General features: G+C 35.0%; 1 protein-coding gene across 2 annotated transcripts in view; it reads left to right on the top strand.

Moving 5' to 3' along the window:
• Window positions 1-22,500, top strand: part of clpb (ClpB family mitochondrial disaggregase) — a 52,073-nt gene that overhangs the window by 5,027 nt on the left and 24,546 nt on the right. For both annotated transcript variants that reach the window (XM_056251288.1, XM_056251287.1), the window contains exons 4-5: window positions 12,382-12,485; window positions 15,829-15,957. In XM_056251288.1, the coding sequence (XP_056107263.1) occupies window positions 12,382-12,485; window positions 15,829-15,957 (233 nt within the window). The remainder of the gene's footprint in view (window positions 1-12,381; window positions 12,486-15,828; window positions 15,958-22,500) is intronic.

Below are 22,500 nucleotides of genomic sequence, written 5' to 3'. Positions count from 1 at the left end.
ACATCTGTGTTTGGTCTGTGCTTGTGTAAACGTATATGTTGAGCTACATGAGCCAAATCTGAAGATCGTTGTGATGTGAGATGTTAGAAAACCATCTTGAGCTTCTTTGGGAAAAGAACATCTGATCGTTTGTACAAAGAATCGCATGATAAATGACATTTTATTAGTCTAGTTGTTCTCAGGATGACTATCTTATTTAAAATCCCCATTTAGTCAATCATTTTATCCCTTTAAAACTCATCTTTGATCACCAAAATGACATTTAAATGTTTTTTCCTTGAAAAAAAATCTTCATGCCTTAAAATATCTTGAATGTAACTCGACACCCTTAACTCATTTAGTATGCGCGGTTCTATGAATATGCAAATGAGCCCCGCCTCCACTCACTCGCTCAGCTCAGAGATCCACTGGTTGACGATCACACGTTGATCTGATTGGTTACAAGGTCGTTTGTGACGTCAGAAACACCAGCGATTTCAAACCGTGTTTTTGAGACTGTCTTTGGTTCACTGCCGTTTTAAAGAGAAAATACTCAGCAATGCTGTCGACTTATGAACTTACACATGGTGTGTCTTAAAGCGTATTAAAAACACCACATAGACACATAAACAACATTAAAAACTGGATTTACACCACAGGGGGACTTTAAGACACTTGCTTTATATCATCATTTCATTAGTGGAGGCTGAACAAAGTGTTTTAGACAAGGGAAATATCTGAAACATGTAATGAGGCCTTTAGGACTTTAATCGTGTCATTTGAAACGCTCAAAATTCATCGTGTGAAAACCATTTTGAAATTGGACAATGCGTTACAAAGGAAACGGCTACATGTTTGTGGGATCAACTTCAAATTTGGAACACAACTTGACAAATTGGTTTGTAAAATTGATATTTTACAATAAATATATAAACTTAAAACGTTATTAAATAATAATTGGCATAATTGAAGGAAACCACAAAGAATCTTACATATAGAATCTACAAAACTTTTTGTTTTAAACTGTTCAGAAGTCCCAGATTGTCTGTGATTTTACAGCCCACTGTATACACACATTTAACTTACAATCTTAATCAAGTCAAATGTATTTATAAATAGAGAGAGTAGTCGATATTTGAAGTGGATCAAAAAAGTTATACATGAATTTTGAACAATACCTGCTGTTCTTGTCTTAGGACAACTTTGATGACATTTTTTGATCCACTTCAAATGTTGATATACAAATACATATATCATAATATCCTAATACCTTCACTCCTTCGAGTTGCATTTATTAGATTAGAGCTGGGTGATAATATAGTTAGATTTTACATTTTTATGTTCATGTAATTTGTGAGCTGCAAGTGTGTTGTTGAGTTGTTTCGGGACAGACAGTGCATAAAATAATAACAAGTACAGTAGTTAGTTTAGTACATTTGCTTTACAGTAAACTAAAAATTTTAAAAAGTGTAGTGATGTCGTCCAGGACTGTAATTGTATCATTTGAAAGGTTAAACACTCAAAATTCATCGTTTCGAAATTGGACTATTCGTTTCCTTTGAAACTGTACTTTAGGCTAAATTTTTGTGATATCAACTTCAAATTTGGAACATAACTTGGTTAGACATGTGGTTATTTTATCAAATTAGTTTGTAAAATATATATATTGTATAAATCAAAAAAGTGCATTTTCAGTAAACTTGAGAGAAAATGTGCAGAGATGTTATGTAGGAACATAGTTAAAGGAATAGAATCTTACAAATAGAATATAGAATCTACACAACTTTTGTTTTGTTTGAAACTTTTCAGAATCCTAGAACTTTCCAGGTTTAAGTCTGTGATTTTAGCTCTGAATGCATGTACACATTTAATTCTAATAATATCCTAATACCTTCATTCCTTCGAGTCGCATTTATCAGATTAGAGCTGGGCGATAGAATAGTTAAATTTGACATTGTAACGTTCATGTAGTGTGTGAGCTGCACGTGTATGGTTGAGTTGTTGAGTATTTGGTGGCGGGACAGACGCTCGGACCGTGATCAAAGTCTGAGACTGTTTCTCTTTTAAAAGCGAGAAGGATATGCTTTAGACTGAGATGTTTGCTGAGCTTTGATGTGTGTGAGACTGTTTGCACTCTTAACCCAGCGACGGCCACCACCCAGATCTGTCCATTCACGTGGACAATGACCCGCAATGAAGAGGAACCCGTGTTGACCGTTCCGATCCAACGACACGAATCTCACTCGAGGATAAAGAGAGCAGAAGTGAGGGAGCGAGGGCTTCTGGAGAGGGGGATTATCCCTCATTTAGGGCCTGAGAAGAGCCAGTCATGGTGGGAATGTGCTGGGATTATTCTGGAGTGAGTGGGAACAGGGCAACGGATGAACTTTAGTACGAAACAAACGCTCATTTTCATATCATTGCGGCATATTGTAATGATGCAAAGAGCTTTTACCACTCGATTAGGATCAATGTTCTCTTCTGGAGACCTGAAAGTAGTGACGTTACTAAGTTAACCCTTGTGCACTGTTCGATTTCTGTGTACACCCTTTTTGGAGCGGGTCAAATTGACCCTAATTAGATTCAATACAATTCCTCAAAAATCACACTATGAAAAACAACAAAGATTTAGATACAAACTGTAAACTTTTAATATCAACATTTGTCAAACATTACAAAAACATTATATCTGAAAATATGATTTATAAAAAATGTTTTTAACCATTTTTTAAACCGATTTTTGCCAAAATTGGAAAATAAACAGTATATTGACTTTTTTTGCATATACATTTTTTTCTTTTTTTTTTTTCTTTTTATGCTTTGAACATCGTAACTGAGCAATAAAATTTAGCTGTATAATTAAATTTTTTAATTTTCCTAAGTTAACTTTCCCTAGTTTCCTAAGACCTAGTTCCCTAGTTTCATTATTCTCTCACAGGGAAGTGAGAAACCAAACATCACAAAATCATACATCAAATAAATGTTTTTTATTTATATTTTTGGCTCTGTGAAGCTGCCTTTGAAAATCCTACATAAAAAAGCTCTCATTTCAATATTCAAGATATCTAAAATACCTAGCTTTTAACTGGTTAAAAGCTAGGTATTTTAGATATCTTGAATATTGAAATGAGAGCTTTTTTTACTATCTGTGTCTGACAAAGATTTTCATCTGTAATTTGCAAATAATTCTAAACACTGTGATTTTAGCTTTTTCAAGTGTGTTTGGTTAGGGTTAGAGCACTTTTAGATGCACTTGCACTCTAGAACTGGAGTTGAAGTGCCCTTACATACACTAAATAAATGTTTTTATTTTGTGTCTGTACAGTTGCTTTTGAATGGCTGTCTATGAGGGTCAAATTGACCCGCGAACATCACGAACGTAATAGTAATTTTGTTTGTATATGTCAAAACACATCAGCATGTTGAAACTTTGCATGCATGTTCATCATGATAAATGAGAAAAAGTCACAAAATATAAATAAAAAAACCAAAGGTTAACCAGTATTTCCAACAACTTGAAAATCGAAACGGGTCAAATTGACCCGCAACATAACACAAGGGTTAAGGTGGACAAAGTACACGACTTCCTTACTTGAGTGAAAGTACAGATACTACTGGTCAAATATTACTCCAAGTACAAGTACAAGTTGTAAAGAACGATTTTTACTTCAGTAAAAGTACTAGGAGTGTAACGATACTGAACACACGATATACGATATTATTGCATCTCCAAGACATATGATAAAAGGATAGCAAAAACGCGTGTCTTTAAATGCAAATGAGCTTTAGCTCCGCCTCCATTCAGAAGAGGGCGGAGCTTCAGAGACTCCGGCAATAACAACACAGGCCGATCTCACTGATCCAGAGTCAGGAGTAACAGCAGCGAGTGCAGCCTTACGGAGAGACTCAGGGAGAGCTTCACTTTTACACGTTTCTGAATGTTAGCGGAGACATTTCTGTAGTTGTTGTGGAGTTACACTGATCATCTCCTCATCATGTTGAACTCTTCCACAAGTGTCCACAGTTCCTGAGGTGTTTATAAGACAGCGGTGAGATGTTCTGGTCAATAGTGTTCAGTGTCGTCTGTGCTCGACCACAGAACAGTTTCAGGCTTTGCTGGATCTTCTCCAGTGCGTTAGAACTGGTCTCTGTTGGCACTCGCCGAACCCAATGCCGCTGGTGTGTGTAAACGTGCAGATTAAGGGCCGGGAATATTATAATTCAACATTCATCTTGCCTCACATCTTCCTCGTCTTCATTTTTCCCGGCAGTGTAGATGCTACCAGAGCCCGTCTAACGGAGAGCCTTGGCACTTCCTATTAGCCCCGATGTATTCATCTTGGTTGCAGTTCCATTAGAGCTCCACTGGAGGTGATCGCGGGCGAGTGCAGAATGAATGGGAGTCTTTGGGGCTAAACGGCTAAATGTATCTCTTTCTAATGCTTGACGTTGAATCAACATAGATTTTATTGTTGATTCCGCAAGTTCAATATAGATTATAGGCCAAAAGTCGAATGAACGAGTACTTATGTCCTTTCGATTTCTTACAGGTTGGGCCGTTGTTGGCCAGAACACGCTAGCATTCTGCTATTATGTGACGTCATCACATTTTTGACTGGATTTTTAGAACAAATAAGTGAACTTAAAAATGCAGTTTTCAGCTGAGTGTATTATCTTAGCCCTCCCTTTTGAATGCAACTTTCAAATTACTTGACAAAAAATTACATCCTGAGAAAAGTGGATTTCTGGGGGTGAAACCCCATAGACTCCCATTCATTCTGCACTCGCCCGCGAGCGCCCCCGCATGGACAGAGAGTGTTACTGCAGCCAGTCCAGAAACCGGAAGTAACCAGATAGTGCCAGTTCTCTTCAATTAGACATTCACAAAATATGATATGACCTCTCTTGGCGCATGCGCGAGCGGCGACACGGTCTCTTTGCGCGTTTGTTTGTTTGTTTTAGTAATTGTTTCACAATCCATCAAAATTGACGACTAAAGCAAGTTTTATTCTTTTTTCTTAGACAGATGAACGTTTAGGGCTCAGAATGAAGCCGAATTCAGTTATTTTGTTGGTGATTCTGATTACTTATGCCGCCGGCTACAATCACTACATGTATAGTGGCCAGGAAGCCCGAATCACCTACACACGAGACTTTCTGCTAAATTTTAAATCCCCTGCAACGCGACTTCATCCCTACGACACATCGCTGTTACCACCTGAATGTGTCAGGGGTAACAATGTCAAAGTAAGGAAACGTGGCAGGAAAGGAGGAATCCGGGAACGATTGAAAAGACAGCCCTACAGACAATCACTTCCATCTGTTGTGTTCGGCAATGTCCAAAGCCTAAGGAATAAGGCAGATGAGTTGCGGGCCTGCACTCAGTATCTCACTGAATACCGGCAATCCTGTCTCATCTGTCTGACGGAAAGCTGGCTCACGGAGGCGGACCCTGACTCGCTGGTCGACCTAGAGGGCTTCACGCTGGTGAGGATGGACCGTAACCAGAACTCCGGGAAAAGGAAAGGTGGAGGTGTGTGCGCGTTTATTAACAATACATACTGTAACCCTGGTCATATTACAATGAAGCATCATATTTGTACGAAGGACATTGAACTGTTAGCGCTTTCCCTAAGGCCTTACCACTTGCCTAGGGAGATACACCAAATCAGACTGTTTGTTGTGTATATTGCACCGTCCGCCGATACACTGGCCGCTGCCACTATGATTCATGAACTTGTAACTAAGGCGGAGGAAGAGGCCCCCGACGCAGCTAATTTTGTTTTGGGTGATTTTAATTCATGCAGTTTAAAGGAACATTTGCCCACGTACCAACAATATGTCACCTGCTCTACGCGCAATAAAGCTTGCCTTGACCATTGCTATGGAAACATCCAGGACGCGTTTTATTCTAAGGCATTGCCCGGTTTAGGGAACTCGGACCATAATATGATTAAACTGATGCCTACATATGTGTCCCGCCTACGGCGTGAGAAAACAAAAAAGGTGGAGGTTAAATGCTGGACTGCTGCTGCGACTGAGGCACTCCAGGATTGCCTTGAGTGCACGGACTGGAATGTAGTGACAGACGGGACTGACAACGTCAATGACGCAGTGTTTGCTATCTCGGGGTATGTACAATTCTGTGAGGACACAATCATTCCAAGAAAGACTATTAAGATGTTCCCAAATAACAAGCCTTGGGTTACCCCAGAGTTAAAGCAACTCCTTAATGAGAAAAAGCGTTTGTTTAAAGGAGGAAGTAGAGAAGAGAAAAAGATAGTGCAGAAAAAGATTAAAAGCAAGATCAATGAATGTAAAGCAGCATATAAACACAAGTTAGAAAACCTTTTTAAAAATGATGCTAGGAGAGCCTGGCAGGGAGTCCAATCTATCACAGGATATAAGCCCAAGAAGCACCCGATGGTAGCAGAGAACAATTTTAATATGGCAAATCAATTAAATAATTTTTATTGCAGATTTGATACATATGATTTTAATGTTGAACAGAATGAGGCCATTTTAGCAGTAAAAGACATGAAGGCTACGGGCATTTGCATCTCTATGGATGAGGTTAAATCTTATTTTAGACGTGTAAATCCCCGTAAAGCTTGTGGACCGGATGGTATCAGCTGCAGGACACTAAAGGTGTGTGCTGACCAGTTGGCACAGCCCCTCCATAGGTTGTTCCAGCTGTCACTAGATACAGGTGTCATTCCCAGCCTATGGAAACAATCCCTAATAGTGCCTGTGCCTAAAAACAATAGACCTAAGGAACTTAATGATCTGCGCCCTGTTGCCCTTACATCTGCAATTATGAAATGTTTTGAAAAAATTATTTTAAAACGACTTCTTCATGAGGTCTCACCTCTTTTAGACCCGAACCAATTTGCCTATCGCGCAGAGAGAGGTGTTGAGGATGCACTGCTATCTTTGATTAATAGTACTCATGAGCATCTTGAGCATGCTCAGAGTCTGGTTAAGATTGTGTTCATTGACTTTAGTAGTGCTTTTAATACGATCCAACCCCATCTGATGGTGAGAAAATTGGTGCATTTAGGAGTAAATCCACAATTGATTTTATGGATTTATGACTTCTTGACGGATCGTAGTCAGCAAGTCAGATTTAATTCATGTATATCTTCCTTAAAAATGACAAATACAGGGGCACCACAAGGGTGCGTTCTGTCGCCTATCTTATACACATTATACACCAATAACTGTCAAGCTTCCTCTTCGGCCTACACTTATTTTAAATATGCTGACGACACAGCATTGGTTGGTTTTTTAAAATCGGACAATTCTTCTGTGAGTGGATTTCAGAGGGAATTGCAGGGTTTCACTCATTGGTGCTCTGAGAACTTTCTCGAAATCAATGTGAAGAAAACAAAAGAGATGGTCATAAATTTTAGTAAAAACAAAATAATAGTCCCCTTTTCTGAGATCAATGGTGAACTAGTGGAGAGGGTCTCAACATATAAATACTTGGGAATTGAAATTGATTCAAAATTAACTTTTAATGAATGTGCTCTGAACAAAACTAAGAAAATGCACCAACGGATGTACTTCCTTAGAAAATTATATAATTTTAGATTGGAAAGATACATTCTTGTAATGTTTTATAAAAGTTTCCTCCAGAGTGTTCTGTCCTTTGGCCTTGTCTGTATGTTTGGCAACACGCATGTTAAGGACCAAAGGAAACTGCAGCGCATGGTTAAGATGGCCAGCAGGATAATCGGAATTGACCAGGTGTCGGCAGCTCAACTGTACAAAGAGCTTATCTTGAAAAAAACTGATCAAATCCTCAATGATCCTTCTCATCCTTTACATCATAAATTTATGAGAAGCAATAGGTCAACTGGTAGAATCTTACAGCAGAGAATTAGAACAGAAAGGTACAATAAATCATTTGTACCTACAGCGATCAGACTTTATAATGATCAAGCACAACGCAAGTTATCAAAGTTTTAGTTACTGGATAACATTATACATTTTTTTTAACGTTAAATGTTGGATTGTGATTGTCAATTCTGTAGTTTTGTCATTTCTTTTTGTTTTTATGTATTGTTTTTATGTTTTTTAAAGAATATGTTGTGACAAGGGCGCAAATGAATGACCACATTAATTTCCCCTTGTGGGATAATAAAGTTTACCTTGACCTTGACCTTGACCTCTGACGCTACTTGGCGTATATCTTCTTCGCCGTTACGTATGTGTGCTCGGCAAGACCGTTTTGTGTTTGAGCGCCCCCAAGCTGTGTTTTACTGTAACTTCAGAAGCTCCAGACATGTGAGCAAAAGCGCCAATCTCATTGGTCGGATAGTTTTTGACGCGGCGCGTCAAAATAAAAAAACGAACCTGAGGCGTTTTTTAAAAAAAGGACGCTTTTACGCGTGGCGTTTTTCGTGTCGGTGTGCACACTCACATTGGCGCCCTGTGTTTAGTCATGAGGCGTTAAACGTCGGCGAATATCGCGCGCGAAATTCGTCCCGGTGTGAACAGGCCTTTAGTGTTGACATAAAATGATGGGAAATCGCTGAACTTCACGACCCGTGACCCTAGAAGAGCGATCACTGATTGGCTATAGCCTACATAAAAAACAATCTCGTTTTAGAGATGAAAATAATGTGATTGACGTCACTACTTTCAGAATAAAAAGTAAAAAGTGCGATATTCGTCTTTCAAACGTAGTGAAGTTAAAGTAAAAAGTTTCCAGAAAGAATAATCCTCAAGTAAAGTACAGATACTATAAAAGTGTATCTTTCTGGCCACCTTTTAGCACTTTTCCCAACCAGTTCTGAGGCAAAATACTGGTTTCTGACAGAATTTAACAGATAAAGTTACACTAAACACAATTAATGAAACTAGAACTGGAACTGAACAATGACTACATTGAATTGGGAATTATCAGATAATATCATGTTTTTTTGGGGGGGGGAGTTCAATCAGTACAAACTAAATGTGCTGTAAATCAACTTGTTAAAAAGAGTAATTAATTTGAGTCTCTTCACGTCTTCTTTTGTTCTGTTTATATTCAGTTCTGTAAATTCTTTTCTAATTGTATTAATTATGTTTAGTATATCCATTTATCGGTTTAATTTGTCACCCTTATTAAGATCCTCAGTGTTTTGTCCGACTGATTGGAATTGCAGAAATTAATTGATAGTTAAATATTTAAAGATTACGCACAATTCAGTTCTATAAATTAGGATGTTTAGTGTGAAATCATCTGTTTAAGATCATTTCGTCACACTAATTGAGATCCTCAATGTTTTGTCATAGAAAAATACTTAAGTTTTTTTTTAAATTATTATTAATATAGTTAAATATTTAAAATAATTCCCAATTCACTGTAGTTATTTTCAATTCAATTCTATAAATGAGTGTTTTCTAGTATTATTACTTGTCTTTAGTGTAAAATCATCCGTTTAAGTATATATCTGTCTCTATTTTAGATCCTCGTTGTTTTATACCAGATAAATTGGAATTGGAATTGCAAGAATTAAGTATTTAGTGTAAATATTATATAGTATAAAGTAAATATTTAAAGATAATGCCCAGTTAGTTTTGTTGTGTGTAGCTGTGTAAATAACCAGTGTAACTAATTGTTCAAATGTGCGGATTGGCTCGTTTAACTAGTTTAAACCATGTAGTTTTGTAAAGTACCTTCACTACACTTAAACACAGGTGAACTTTGACCTTTACTCGTACCACCTGTCAGATACAGATATGCCCTGGACAGCTGTGTGTGTGTGTGTGTGTGTGTGAGCGGAAGGAACAGTCCAGCCTGAGGTGTGTTTAGTAAACACAGGTTCACAGAAGCAGGTGTGTGTCCGTATGTTCTCCCATCATGTCGTGTTTTGACCGTCTGAAACATGCAGACGTCTTTCTTTTCTTTCTTTTAGTTTTAAACGTGGTATTTTTATTTTTTTTAGCAATCGCTCTCTTTGTGTTTTCTTGAATGTTTTACTACCGTTTCTTAGATCCAATTTCATTTTAGGGTCAGAACAATCGTGACTGTGATTGTTCAACTGTATGTAATGAAGTTGTGTTTTTTATTTTTATGGAAGTGTTTTATTCAGAATAACAAGCATGAAAACACACACCTCTCAGTGACGAATCCTGGCTCTTTCTGTGCTGTCCAACTCTTTCGGGGACTCACACACACTGTTGTGTTTGTGTTTGTGCTTTGCTCAGGGTCACTACTCTTTGGTCTCACACATATGGCCCGGTTTCCCCTTAAAACACACCACATCTCTCATGCATAAACATCGTGACCCTGAGAACGTCGTCCGGCGCCTCTGTCTCCTGAGATCCTACGCTTCAGGAACTCAAAAACGGGGCCAATCTCTCAGTTTTAGTGCCGATTTAAGCATCACGCTTGTGTGTGTGTGAAGTCATGTGTGTGTCACGGCCCTGTTTGCTTTGGGAGTGTGTGTTCCGTTAACTCAAGTGTTCTGGAACCCGAATGGTTTCGGGCCAGCAGCGTCTCCATGACAACAGTGGCCCTCCCACACACACACACACACACACACACACACACACACACTTGACCCGACCCATTCTGTCCCGACTCGGCGTTCATACACACTACGAAGAGTTTCTGTCTGTATGGCGTGTGAATGCTTATTATTCAATTTTTATGTTCATTGTAAAACACTTTCATTATTCAAATAAGGTGGTGTAATAATATTCTAAATATTAAATAATTATTCAAATAATGTGATGCAATAATTTTCTAAATATTAAATAATCATTCAAATAATGTGATGCAATAATTTTCTAAATATTAAATAATCATTCAAATAATGTGATGCAATCATTTTCTAAATATTAAATAATTATTCAAATAATGTGATGCAATCGTTTTCTAAATATTAAATAATCATTCAAATAAGGTGATGCAATAATTTTCTAAATATTAAATAATTATTCAAATAATGTGATGCAATAATTTTCTAAATATTAAATAATCATTCAAATAATGTGATGCAATCATTTTCTAAATATTAAATAATTATTCAAATAATGTGATGCAATAATTTTCTAAATATTAAATAATTATTCAAATAATGTGATGCAATAATTTTCTAAATATTAAATAATTATTCAAATAATGTGATGCAATAATTTTCTAAATATTAAATAATCATTCAAATAATGTGATGCAATAATTTTCTAAATATTAAATAATTATTCAAATAATGTGATGCAATAATTTTCTAAATATTAAATAATCATTCAAATAATGTGATGCAATCATTTTCTAAATATCTAATAATTATTCAAATAATGTGATGCAATAATTTTCTAAATATTAAATAATCATTCAAATAATGTGATGCAATAATTTTCTAAATATTAAATAATCATTCAAATAATGTGATGCAATAATTTTCTAAATATTAAATAATCATTCAAATAATGTGATGAAATAATTTTCTAAATATTAAATAATCATTCAAATAATGTGATGCAATCATTTTCTAAATATTGAAAAATCATTATTTTCAAGTGATGCAACCATTTTCAAATATTGAAGTCATTATTCAAATAATAATTTTCTAAATATTAAATAATCATTCAAATAATGTGATGTAATAATTTTCTAAATATTAAATAATCATTCAAATAATGTGATGCAATAATTTTCTAAATATTGAAGTCATTATTCAAATAAAGTGATGAAATAATCATCTAAATATTGATCAATCATTTTTCAAATAATGGGGTGAAATAATGATCTGAATATTGAACAATCTTTATTTAAATAATGTGATGCATTGATTTTCTAAGTATGAAATAGTCATTATTCAAATAATGTGATGCAATAATTTTCTAAATATCGAACAATCATATTTTCAAATAATGTGATACAGAAATTGTCTAAATAATCATTAATAATATAATAAATAATTATAATAATAAATAATCAATTCTGCAATCATTTTCTAAATATTGAATATTAATACAAATAATGTGCAGATGTGCTGTTTTTATTCATATTAATGATTGTCTCTCTGTTTGTCATGTGAATGTTTCTTCATATTATAATAATAATAATAATAATAAACCCTAACATGAACACTTAACAGGACCTTAATGTAAAGTGTTACCAAAATGTCATTTTTAAAAACATAAATGTGTGTTGGAAAAATGATCTAGTTTAAATATGTAAAAGGTTGAGATTCTCAGTGCATGATGGGTAATGTGTACATCACTGTATGTCAGAAACTCAAGTTATGAATATGAACATATTTAAATAAACAGTATTATTCACTGCTTTAAAATCAATCTTGTACTGAACAAATACAATCAAATCACCTTCAACATGTGCAATGTGGTCTCTGTGTTCACTGAGATTATGCTGTTAATGATCGTGTGTGTGTGTGTGTGTGTCAGTGTTGTGAAGGTCCTGTTGGAGGCGGGTGCCGATCCGAACCTGGGCGATGACTTCAACAGTGTGTACGAGACGGCTCGAGAGAAGGGCGTTCACTCATTAGAGGGTGAGGCGACGAACACTCATACGTTATGCTTCACCATCATCATAATCTTCATTGTTATTCATAAAAACATCCATGCACACATGTAAACAGCAGGAGTGTGTGTTATTACAGAGATCAATTCTAACGCACTCATTTTGTGCTGTTTGCATATCGGCACACAATTTATTTAGCAGCATGATGTTTGTAAGTGTTTTTCTCTCTCTCACACACACACACACACACACACACACACACACACGTGCAGCGTTCACGCTTGTCATATCTGGCTGCTGTATGTATATTACTCACATTTGTTTTGTTGGCAGTTTTTTGGTCTTGAAGGAGCATCTTTCCCTGAAGCACCATGATGAATGAGAGTGAGTGAGTGTGTGTGTGTGTAATATGAGAATATTCCATGCGACCGTGTGTGTGTGTGTGTGATGGATCGCTGGGCTCTGGCCGTCTGACGGTTTATTGGGTTTAGTTGTGATTATCTGGCTCTCAGACATTAGTTTCTCGTGACGACCCGCCTGACAGCAGCCCAGAGAGAAAATATGTTTGTGTACACGGACAGAAGAGAAACACTGTTGCTGCTTTATGATTTATGTGTGTGTGTCCGCACTGGGGGAATAATCGCACGCTTTACGCAAGCGGTTTTACATGCGTTTGTTCTTAATTTAAACGGTTTGTCTTGTTTTTAAGAACGCCGTTGAACATCATCAGACACTCTGTGACTCTGTTTCAGTGTTTGGCTGTGCAGTGCGGATCAAATCCGATACAAATAACACAAAAATAGCCCAGATCGAGTAGCTTTAAAGATCCCATGAAATCAGATTTCCTGTTAAAACAGGAAGTTGGGCAGGACAAGTGGAACGCCCTCTTACAGGATGATGTCATCAGTATTTTTGGAGCCAGTTTTCCCAAATGAGTTATATATTTTCATTAGGGACGCACCGTTATGAAAATGTTGGCCGATAACCGATAATTCTTTAAAGCCGATAACCGATATATCGGCCGATAAATCTAAATCCACATTTTTGAGAGCCTGATTACAAAAGCAAAAGTCTCACCATTAAAAGCCACGTCCCAAACACACACTTATAATGTTCTCGTTATGATGTCATGTAGCCGATATGACAGATTCGCGCTGCTTATGAAGTGATTTCAATCATATTATATATCAAGCAATTCATAATCCTCATGTTGAACATTCACATCTGAGGAGTCTCAGCTGAAGGAAATAATACATTATTTGTCGGCTTTAATATATCGTTCACATTTTCCTATCAGGCCGATAACATTAAAAATGCTCATTATCGGGCCGATACCGATATGGCGACCGATATATGGTGCATCCCTAATTTTCAGTTTGCATATTTGAGACTCAAAATCTGATTTCATGAGCTCTTTAATTAAAGGGGGGGTTGATTATGATTTCACTTTTCTAACTGTAGTTAGTGTGTAATGTTGCTGTTTGAGCATAAACAACATCTGCAAAGTTACAACGCTCAAAGTTCAAAGCAAAGGGAGATATTTGCTTTTAAAGAAATCGTTTTTTAAGGACTACAACAAACGGCTGGTAGGGACTACACGAGCTTCCTCCCGGGTTAGTGACATCACTAACCCTAAAATTTACATAAACCCCGCCCCCGGGAACGCAGTCCATGTTGAGAAGAGGAAGAGCTGTTGTAGTCACTCTGTGTGCATCTCACAACAGATCCTATACAAGCGATTTATAGATTATCCTGACAGAATATGCTAATTGAATATAGTTAACTCCACATCAGCAACATAAATTCATCAACTAACCATTCAGAGATGTCTTGTTGCTTATGTTGTCACTTCTTCTTCTTAGTCTCTCCATCTTTGTCTGACTCCGGTTTAAACATGAAAGGCAGAACAGTTTCTGACATTTTAGCGTGTGTCTGCGTGAGGTAATCGGAGCTGCTAACACACACACACTCTTGAAGCTCCGCCCACTGTGTCGGGAGCTGCAGCTCATTTGCATTTAAAGGGCCGGACACAAATCTTTTCAAAATCAAAAAAAAAAATTTGCTAACCCTCAAAAAGTGACAACTTTAACATGCTATATAAAAATATCTGTGGGGTATTTTGAGCTAAAACTTCACATACACACTTATTTTACATCTTGTGAAAAGGGCATTATACCACCCCTTTAATAAAAATGTTATTAAATAAAATGACTGTATGGTGTAAAATTAGAAATGAATAATCAGCAACATTTCTTTTAAATTCAAACTAATTATTATATCGGTTAGTAATGGAAATTATGCAAACGGACAATTAGTATTCATCATCTATCTTCAATTATGATATATTTGAGCATAAAAATATATGAGACTAGAATATAAAAATATATATAGACTTTTCCTGAATCATGAGCGCTTTGACTCGTATAAAAAAGTGGATTCAAATAAAATGTTAATTAAAATTAACTAAATTTAAATAAATTATTATATTAATTAGTAACATGAATTGCACAATTAAATGTCTTTAATCTGGTTGTATTACTGTCTGTGTTATTGTCGTATTTTCTTCACATAAACTGATAAGATTTGATGAGCTGGTAAAACGTCTTAAATCAATTATTATTATTATTGTCATCTTTCATGAGTATATTTGCATTTTTAAGCTTAAAAATATAGACTTGACCTGGAAGACACAATACTTACATTCTGATTTCATGAGCTCTCACAAATAAAGTGAACGCAAATCCAATGTCATCATAGAAAAAGGGTTTAGGAAAAAGTTTACATCAATGTAAATGGTGTAAAATTGGAAAATAACAATCAGCAACAAAATTTAAATAAATGATTATATTAATTAGTAACATAAATTGCGCAATTGCATGTCTCTCGATCTAGTTTTATCATCGTTCGGTGTTACTGTCGTAGTTTCTTCTCATGATTTGACGAAGTCTGAATCCGTTATTATTCAGTGGTTAGTTCCTGTAGTGTAACCGTGCTGTGTGTGTAACTTTTTCACTCTACTAAAGCATAAAAATACCATAATATGTTTGCATATATTGAGGAAACATGCTAAGTTCACATACTCGTTTCTCTGAAAACACTTCTACAGCCAGGTATTTTCATTGTCAATTGCGATCGTTCCTGTTGCGTGTCTCAAACTGGCGACCCGTGTGAGCGTCGAGTCCGAGGAGGCGGGGAAACAACAATCTCTGATATTTTGAATTTGGACTGCAGTACCTATTTCAACCACTAGCTGTCAATCTTACAGACTGCACCTTTAATTGTCTCTGATAATAAAGCAGCGCTGGAATTACCTGATGTTCACAACTCTGTGTGTGTGTGTGTGTGTGTGTGTGTGTGTGTGTGTGTGTCAGTGCTGGTGAGCAGAGAGGACGAGTTCAGTAGTCGTCTGAGCAGTCGCGCTTCCTTCCGGGGATGTTCGGCTCTGCATTACGCCGCTCTGGCCGATGACCTGCGGACCGTACGGATTCTGCTGGACGCAGGTGAGGAAACACACACGTCTACACACAGGCAGTCTAACTCGGGGAACAGCCCTCCATTAAGCTTAACAACAAGCAAACTAGCCTGGCGTTGGTGTAAAATAACGTCATGCAAGGTCCTAAATGCCACCAAAATGAATACAAATGCCCCAAAATTGCCCTTGTATGAGTTCTTGTGTTTTCTGTTTAAAAGCAATATCACACGAGCAAAAGTGCTAGTTTCCCGAATATCAGCACTATTGTGATATTATTTAATACAACAGTTCAATAAAATATATAAACTGACAAATTTTTAGACACAGCATTGTCAATTTTGACTGTTTTTACTCTGTTTTGTCAACAAAAATAAACAAAGCAGAAAGGTTGCGTCTCCCAGCAACACACAGCGGTGTTTCGTTCTTAAATGATTCACTGTATCTGAATGAATCGGGTGAGTGAATGATTCAATGACTCATTTATAAAGTCAATGTACACTTGCTTCCTTTTTGAATGATTCACTGTATCTGAATGAATCGGGTGAGTGAATGATTCACTATATCTGAATGAATTGGGTGAGTGAATGATTCACTGTATCTGAATGAATCGGGTGAGTGAATAATTCACTGTATCTGAATGAATCGGGTGAGTGAATGATTCACTGTATCTGAATGAATCGGGTGAGTGAATAATTCACTGTATCTGAATGAATCGGGTGAGTGAATGATTCACTGTATCTGAATGAATCGGGTGAGTGAATGATTCACTGTATCTGAATGAATCGGGTGAGTGAATGATTCAATGACTCATTCATAAAGTCAATGGACACTTGCTTCCTTTTTGAATGATTCACTGTATCTGAATGAATCGGGTGAGTGAATGATTCACTATATCTGAATGAATCGGGTGAGTGAATGATTCACTGTATCTGAATGAATTGGGTGAGTGAATGATTCAATGACTCATTCATAAAGTCAATGGACACTTGCTTCCTTTTTGAATGATTCACTGTATCTGAATGAATCGGGTGAGTGAATGATTCACTGTATCTGAATGAATCGGGTGAGTGAATGATTCACTATATCTGAATGAATCGGGTGAGTGAATGATTCACTGTATCTGAATGAATCAGGTGAGTGAATGATTCAATGACTCATTCACAAAGTCAATGGACACTTGCTCCTTTCATAAAAGGAATCAGCCAGTTTGAACGAATCGGTTGAGTGAATGATTCTATGATCCGGTTATTATGACTTGCCGCCACCTACTGGCTGTTATAGTTTCAAATATAATAGTATCATTTAATTTTTCCCATCATTTCATATTTCTATAATCAAAATATTATTAATTGGAACATTAATCTCATAACATGGATTTTGTTGATACTGATTTTGTGTTACATTTTAGACACAATATTGTAGTTCAATTCCAGTTGATTCTGTGATAAATAAATAAATCGGTTGAGTGAATGATTCAACGACTCACTCATTAAGACAGTGACTTGCTGCCACCTACTGGCGGTTTTAAAATCATAGTTGAAATATAATTATAAAAAAAATTAATTTCAGTATTAAAAATATTATTTTTAAACCGTAATCTCATAGCATTATTTATGATCGCAGTGTAAATGCTGCTTTAGATGCCACTTCAGCAGTGCAAAAATGTATTTAGTTTTCATTCGATTGTTAACAGCCTATTGTTTCTTATAATTCTAATCTAATTTATTGCTTAAATGTAAGAATGTGACATAAAAGATGATGCATTTATCTAATAAGCTTAGAAAAAAGCCCTTTTACAGGTTAAAAAAAAAACAATTTAAGGACCAAATAACAGAAAAGTTACAAAATACAGCTAAATATCATCAAATTATTGAGGTATAAAATAGAGATGTGCTCAACCCTCTAGCACTAAGTATTGAAAATGAGTAAAAGTGACTTTTATTTTCACCTGCTGGAGCAGAAAAACTCTCTCTCTGTCTAATATAGAGCAGCGTCTCTTCCTGTTCGCCCGAGGCCGTCAGGCTTAACCTTTGACCTCTGGAGTGTGTTATGTGACCCACACATGAGAGGTGACAGGAAGGTGTGTGTGATGTGATTTACATGAGTGTGTTATTATAGCCACAGGGCACACACACACACACACACAGTCGCGCTGTGTAACTCTTCAGAACGCAGTGTCTCCGCCTGATGTCTGGTGTGCGGTCACACACTCACTTTAAGCTTCAACACGTCTTATAAATCACTGGATGTTTTCTGGAGCAGACGCATTTTTAGATTAAAGTGACAGAAATGACCCGAAACAAAGAACAAAATCGCTCGTTTTGATGCCGAGAAATTGGATTATGGCGTGGAGCGCATTACCCATGAGTCTCAGTGGAACGAGGCCACGCCCCCTCAGACAGAGCAGCGCCGCGAGTCGCGACGAGGTGTATCTATCACAGCGATGACATCATCAGTGTGAGACAGCGCCATGCTAATGCAATGAGAACGAGATTACAGGAGCGTCTGTGTGTCTGTCCTCCTCGAACCCTGAAAGATGAACATCACTACAGCATCAACATGGAAACAGAACTATTAATAATAATAATAATAATATATATATATAGCACCTTTCTTCATACGTTGAATGCATAGAAGTGCTTGCTTTACATGAAATGTTTCTGAAAGAGTCTCTTCTACTCACCAAGGCTCAAAAATACATTAAAAACAGTGAAATATTATTTCAAATGTAAATCAGCTGCTTTCTATGTGAATATATAGTAAAGTGTCATTTATTCTCAAGTTTTGGTCATAATCATGACTTTTTTTTATATCTTAGTTATGACCTAGTATCTCAGTTAACTTTGTCATAATTTCAAGAATTTGTCATAATTATGACTTTTATATCATAGTTATGACTTAGTATCTTATAGTTTCAACTTTTTATCTCATAATATTGACTTTTTGTCAATTTTTGGATTTTATTATCATAATTATCACTTAGTATCTCATAATTTTTTGTCATAATCTCAAGTTTTTGTCATAATCATGACTTCTTATATCATAGTTATGACATCGTGTCTTAAAGTTAACACTTTTTATCTAATAATATTAACTTTTTGTCAATTTTTGGATTTTATTCTCATAATTATCACTTAGTATCTCATAATTTTTTGTCATAATCTCAACTTTTTGTCATAATCATGACTTCTTATATCATAGTTATGACTTAGTATCTTATAGTTACAACTTTTTATCTCATAATTTTGACTTTTTTTCGTAAATTTTTGGCTTTTATTCTTATAATTATCACTTAGTATCTCATAATTTTTTGTCATAATCTCAAGTTTTTGTCATAATCATGACTTTTTGTCATAATCATGACTTTTTATATCACAGTTATGACTTCGTGTCTTAAAGTTACAACTTTTTATGTAATAATTTAGACTTTTTGCCATAATTTTTGGCTTTTATTCTCACTTAGTATCTCATAATTACTTTTTGTGTCAACATTTTGTCATTATTATTATCAATGTGTAAAGAATGTATTCATTCTTTGATGAATAGAATGTTCAAACGAACAGCGTTTATTTGAATCTTTTGCAACATTCTAAATGTCTTTAATGCCACTTGAGATCAATTTAATGCATCCTTGCGGAGTAAAAAATCTATTCTTTAAATAATAATAATAAATATAAATTATGATTACATAACCCTAGCACGTTTTCTGATTGCTTTGATTGTGTTACGCATCACAAAAATCACTTGTCTAGTTGTATCACAGTGCAAGACTCCTGTTCTCTAGGAGGATTGTTGGAACTTCTGAGGAGATTTTCTTCAGTTTAGTATCTTAGTTACAACTTTTTATCTCATAATATTGACTTTTTGTCATAATTATGACTTTTATATCATACTTATGATTTAGTATATTATAGTTACAACTTTTTATCTCATAATATTGACTTTTTCGTAATTTTTGGATTTTATTCTCATAATTATCACTTATTATCTCATAATTTTTTGTCATAATCTCAAGTTTTTGTCATAATCATGACTTTTTTTATATAGTTATGACTTAGTATCTTATAGTTACAACTTTTTATCTCGTAATTTTTACTTTTTGTCATAATTATGACTTTTATATCATAGTTATTATGACTTAGAATCTTATAGTTACAACTTTTTATCTCATAATTTAGACTTTGCCAATTTTTGGCTTTTATTTTCATAATTATCACTTATTATCTCATCATTTTTTGTCATAATCTCAAGTTTTTGTCATAATCATGACTTTTTTATATCATAGTTATGACTTAGTATCTTATAGTTACAACTTTTTATCTCATAATATTGACTTTTTGTCAATTTTTGGATTTTATTATCATAATTATCACTTAGTATCTCATAATTTTTTGTCATAATCTCAAGTTTTTGTCATAATCATGACTTTTTTTATATAGTTATGACTTAGTATCTTATAGTTACAACTTTTAATCTCGTAATTTTTACTTTTTTTCATAATTATGACTTTTAAATCATAGTTATTATGACTTAGAATCTTATAGTTGCAACTTTTTATCTCATAATTTTGACTTTTTCTCATAATTATGACTTTTATATCATAGTTATGACTTAGTATCTTTTAGTTACAACTTTTTATCTCATCATTTTTTTACTTTTTGTCATAATTATGACTTTTAAATCATAGTTATTATGACTTAGTATCTTATAGTTACAACTTTTTATCTCATAATATTGACTTTTTGTCATGATTTTTGGCTTTTATTCTCATAATTATCACTTAGTGTCTCATAATTTTTTGTCATAATCATGACTTTTTATATCATAGTTATGACTTACCGGTAGTATCTTATAGTTACAACTTTTTATCTCATAATTTAGACTTTGCCCATTTTTGGCTTTTATTCTCATAATTATCACTTATTATCTCATAATTTTTTTGTCATAATCTCAAGTTTTTGTCATAATCATGACTTTTTTATATCATAGTTATGACTTAGTATCTTATAGTTACAACTTTTTATGTAATAATTTTGACTTTTTGTCAATTTTTGGATTTTATCATAATTATCACTTAGTATCTCATAATTTTTTGTCATAATCTCAAGTTTTTGTCACAATCATGACCTTTTTATATCATAGTTATGACTTAGTATCTTATAGTTACAACTTTTTATGTAATAATTTTGACTTTTTGTCATAATTATGACTTTTATATCATAGTTATTATGACTTAGAATCTTATAGTTACAACTTTTTATCTCGTAATTTTGACTTTGTCATAATTATGACTTTTATATCATAGTTATGACTTAGTATCTTATAGTTACAACTTTTTATCTCGTAATTTTGACTTTGTCATAATTATGACTTTTATATCATAGTTATGACTTAGTATCTTATAGTTACAACTTTTTATGTAATAATTTTGATATAAAAGGCATAATTATGACAAAAAGTCTTAGTTATGACTTAGTATCTTATAGTTACAACTTTTTATCTCATAATTTAGAGACTTTGTCAAATTTTGGCTTTTATTCTCATAATTATTACTTATCTCATAATTTTTTGTCATAATCATGACTTTTTTGTCATAATCATGACTTTTTTATATCATAGTTATGACTTAGTATCTTATAGTTACAACTTTTTATCTCATAGTATTGACTTTTTGTCATGATTTTTGGCTTTTATTCTCATAATTATCACTTAGTGTCTCATAAATAGTTTTTGTCAGTGTTGGAAACGGTGATACATTTTAAATCTCAGGATTCTTTGATGAATAGAATGTTCAAACGAACAGCGTTTATTTGAATCTTTTGCAACATTCCAAATGTCTTTAATGCCACTTTAGATCAATTTAATGCATCCTTGCGGAGTAAAAAAAATCTATTCTTTGGATAATAATAATAAACATAACTATAAATTATGATTAGCACGTGCATCACAAAAATCACTCGTCTAGTTGCATCCCAGTGCAAGACTCCTGTTCTCTATGAGGATTGTTGGAACTTCTGAGGGCATTTTTCTTCAGTTGTGCTCCGCTAAAGTTCCCACACACACACACACACACACCTACGGGCAGGTGAGCGCGTTATTTCCCTGATGAGCGGCTGGTCAGCGCGGATCTCCATCTATCACCCCAGTCGAGCTCAGGGCCGGGACGTGACTGATCACCCGCGCGTGAACTCTGACCCCTGGGGGTCAAAGCGGCCCGCACTGCCACCAGCTGCAGAGAGAGCCCGAGGGAAGTGTGTGTGATATTACACCACTAAATGATGCTATTTATTATGTGGGTACGAGAGACTCGCTGCGAACGAGACGTGCTCGACTTGTATTTCTTTATTAGTTTTCCTCTTTCTGTTTGTCCGCTATCGATTGAGATTTGTTAGACGGACACGTTTAAGGTTTTATCAATAATCTGGACGATTACCCACAATGCCCGGGGACTCGGCCGCTCCACAAAGACGCCCGTGTACAGATATCGATTGTGTGTTTGTGGATAAACTGTATTTTACGAGGGAAGAAGGAAATGTTTGTTCCGTTGAGCGAGTTTGTGTGTAATTTAATG

This window comes from Rhinichthys klamathensis, unplaced genomic scaffold (genome assembly GCF_029890125.1).
Source record: "Rhinichthys klamathensis goyatoka isolate OS25496 unplaced genomic scaffold, OSU_Roscu_1.1 h1tg000080l_1, whole genome shotgun sequence".
Classification (NCBI taxonomy): Eukaryota; Metazoa; Chordata; class Actinopteri; order Cypriniformes; family Leuciscidae; genus Rhinichthys; species Rhinichthys klamathensis.
The sequence above is the reverse complement of the archived record's forward strand: the minus strand, read 5'-3'. Positions and strand labels throughout refer to the sequence as shown.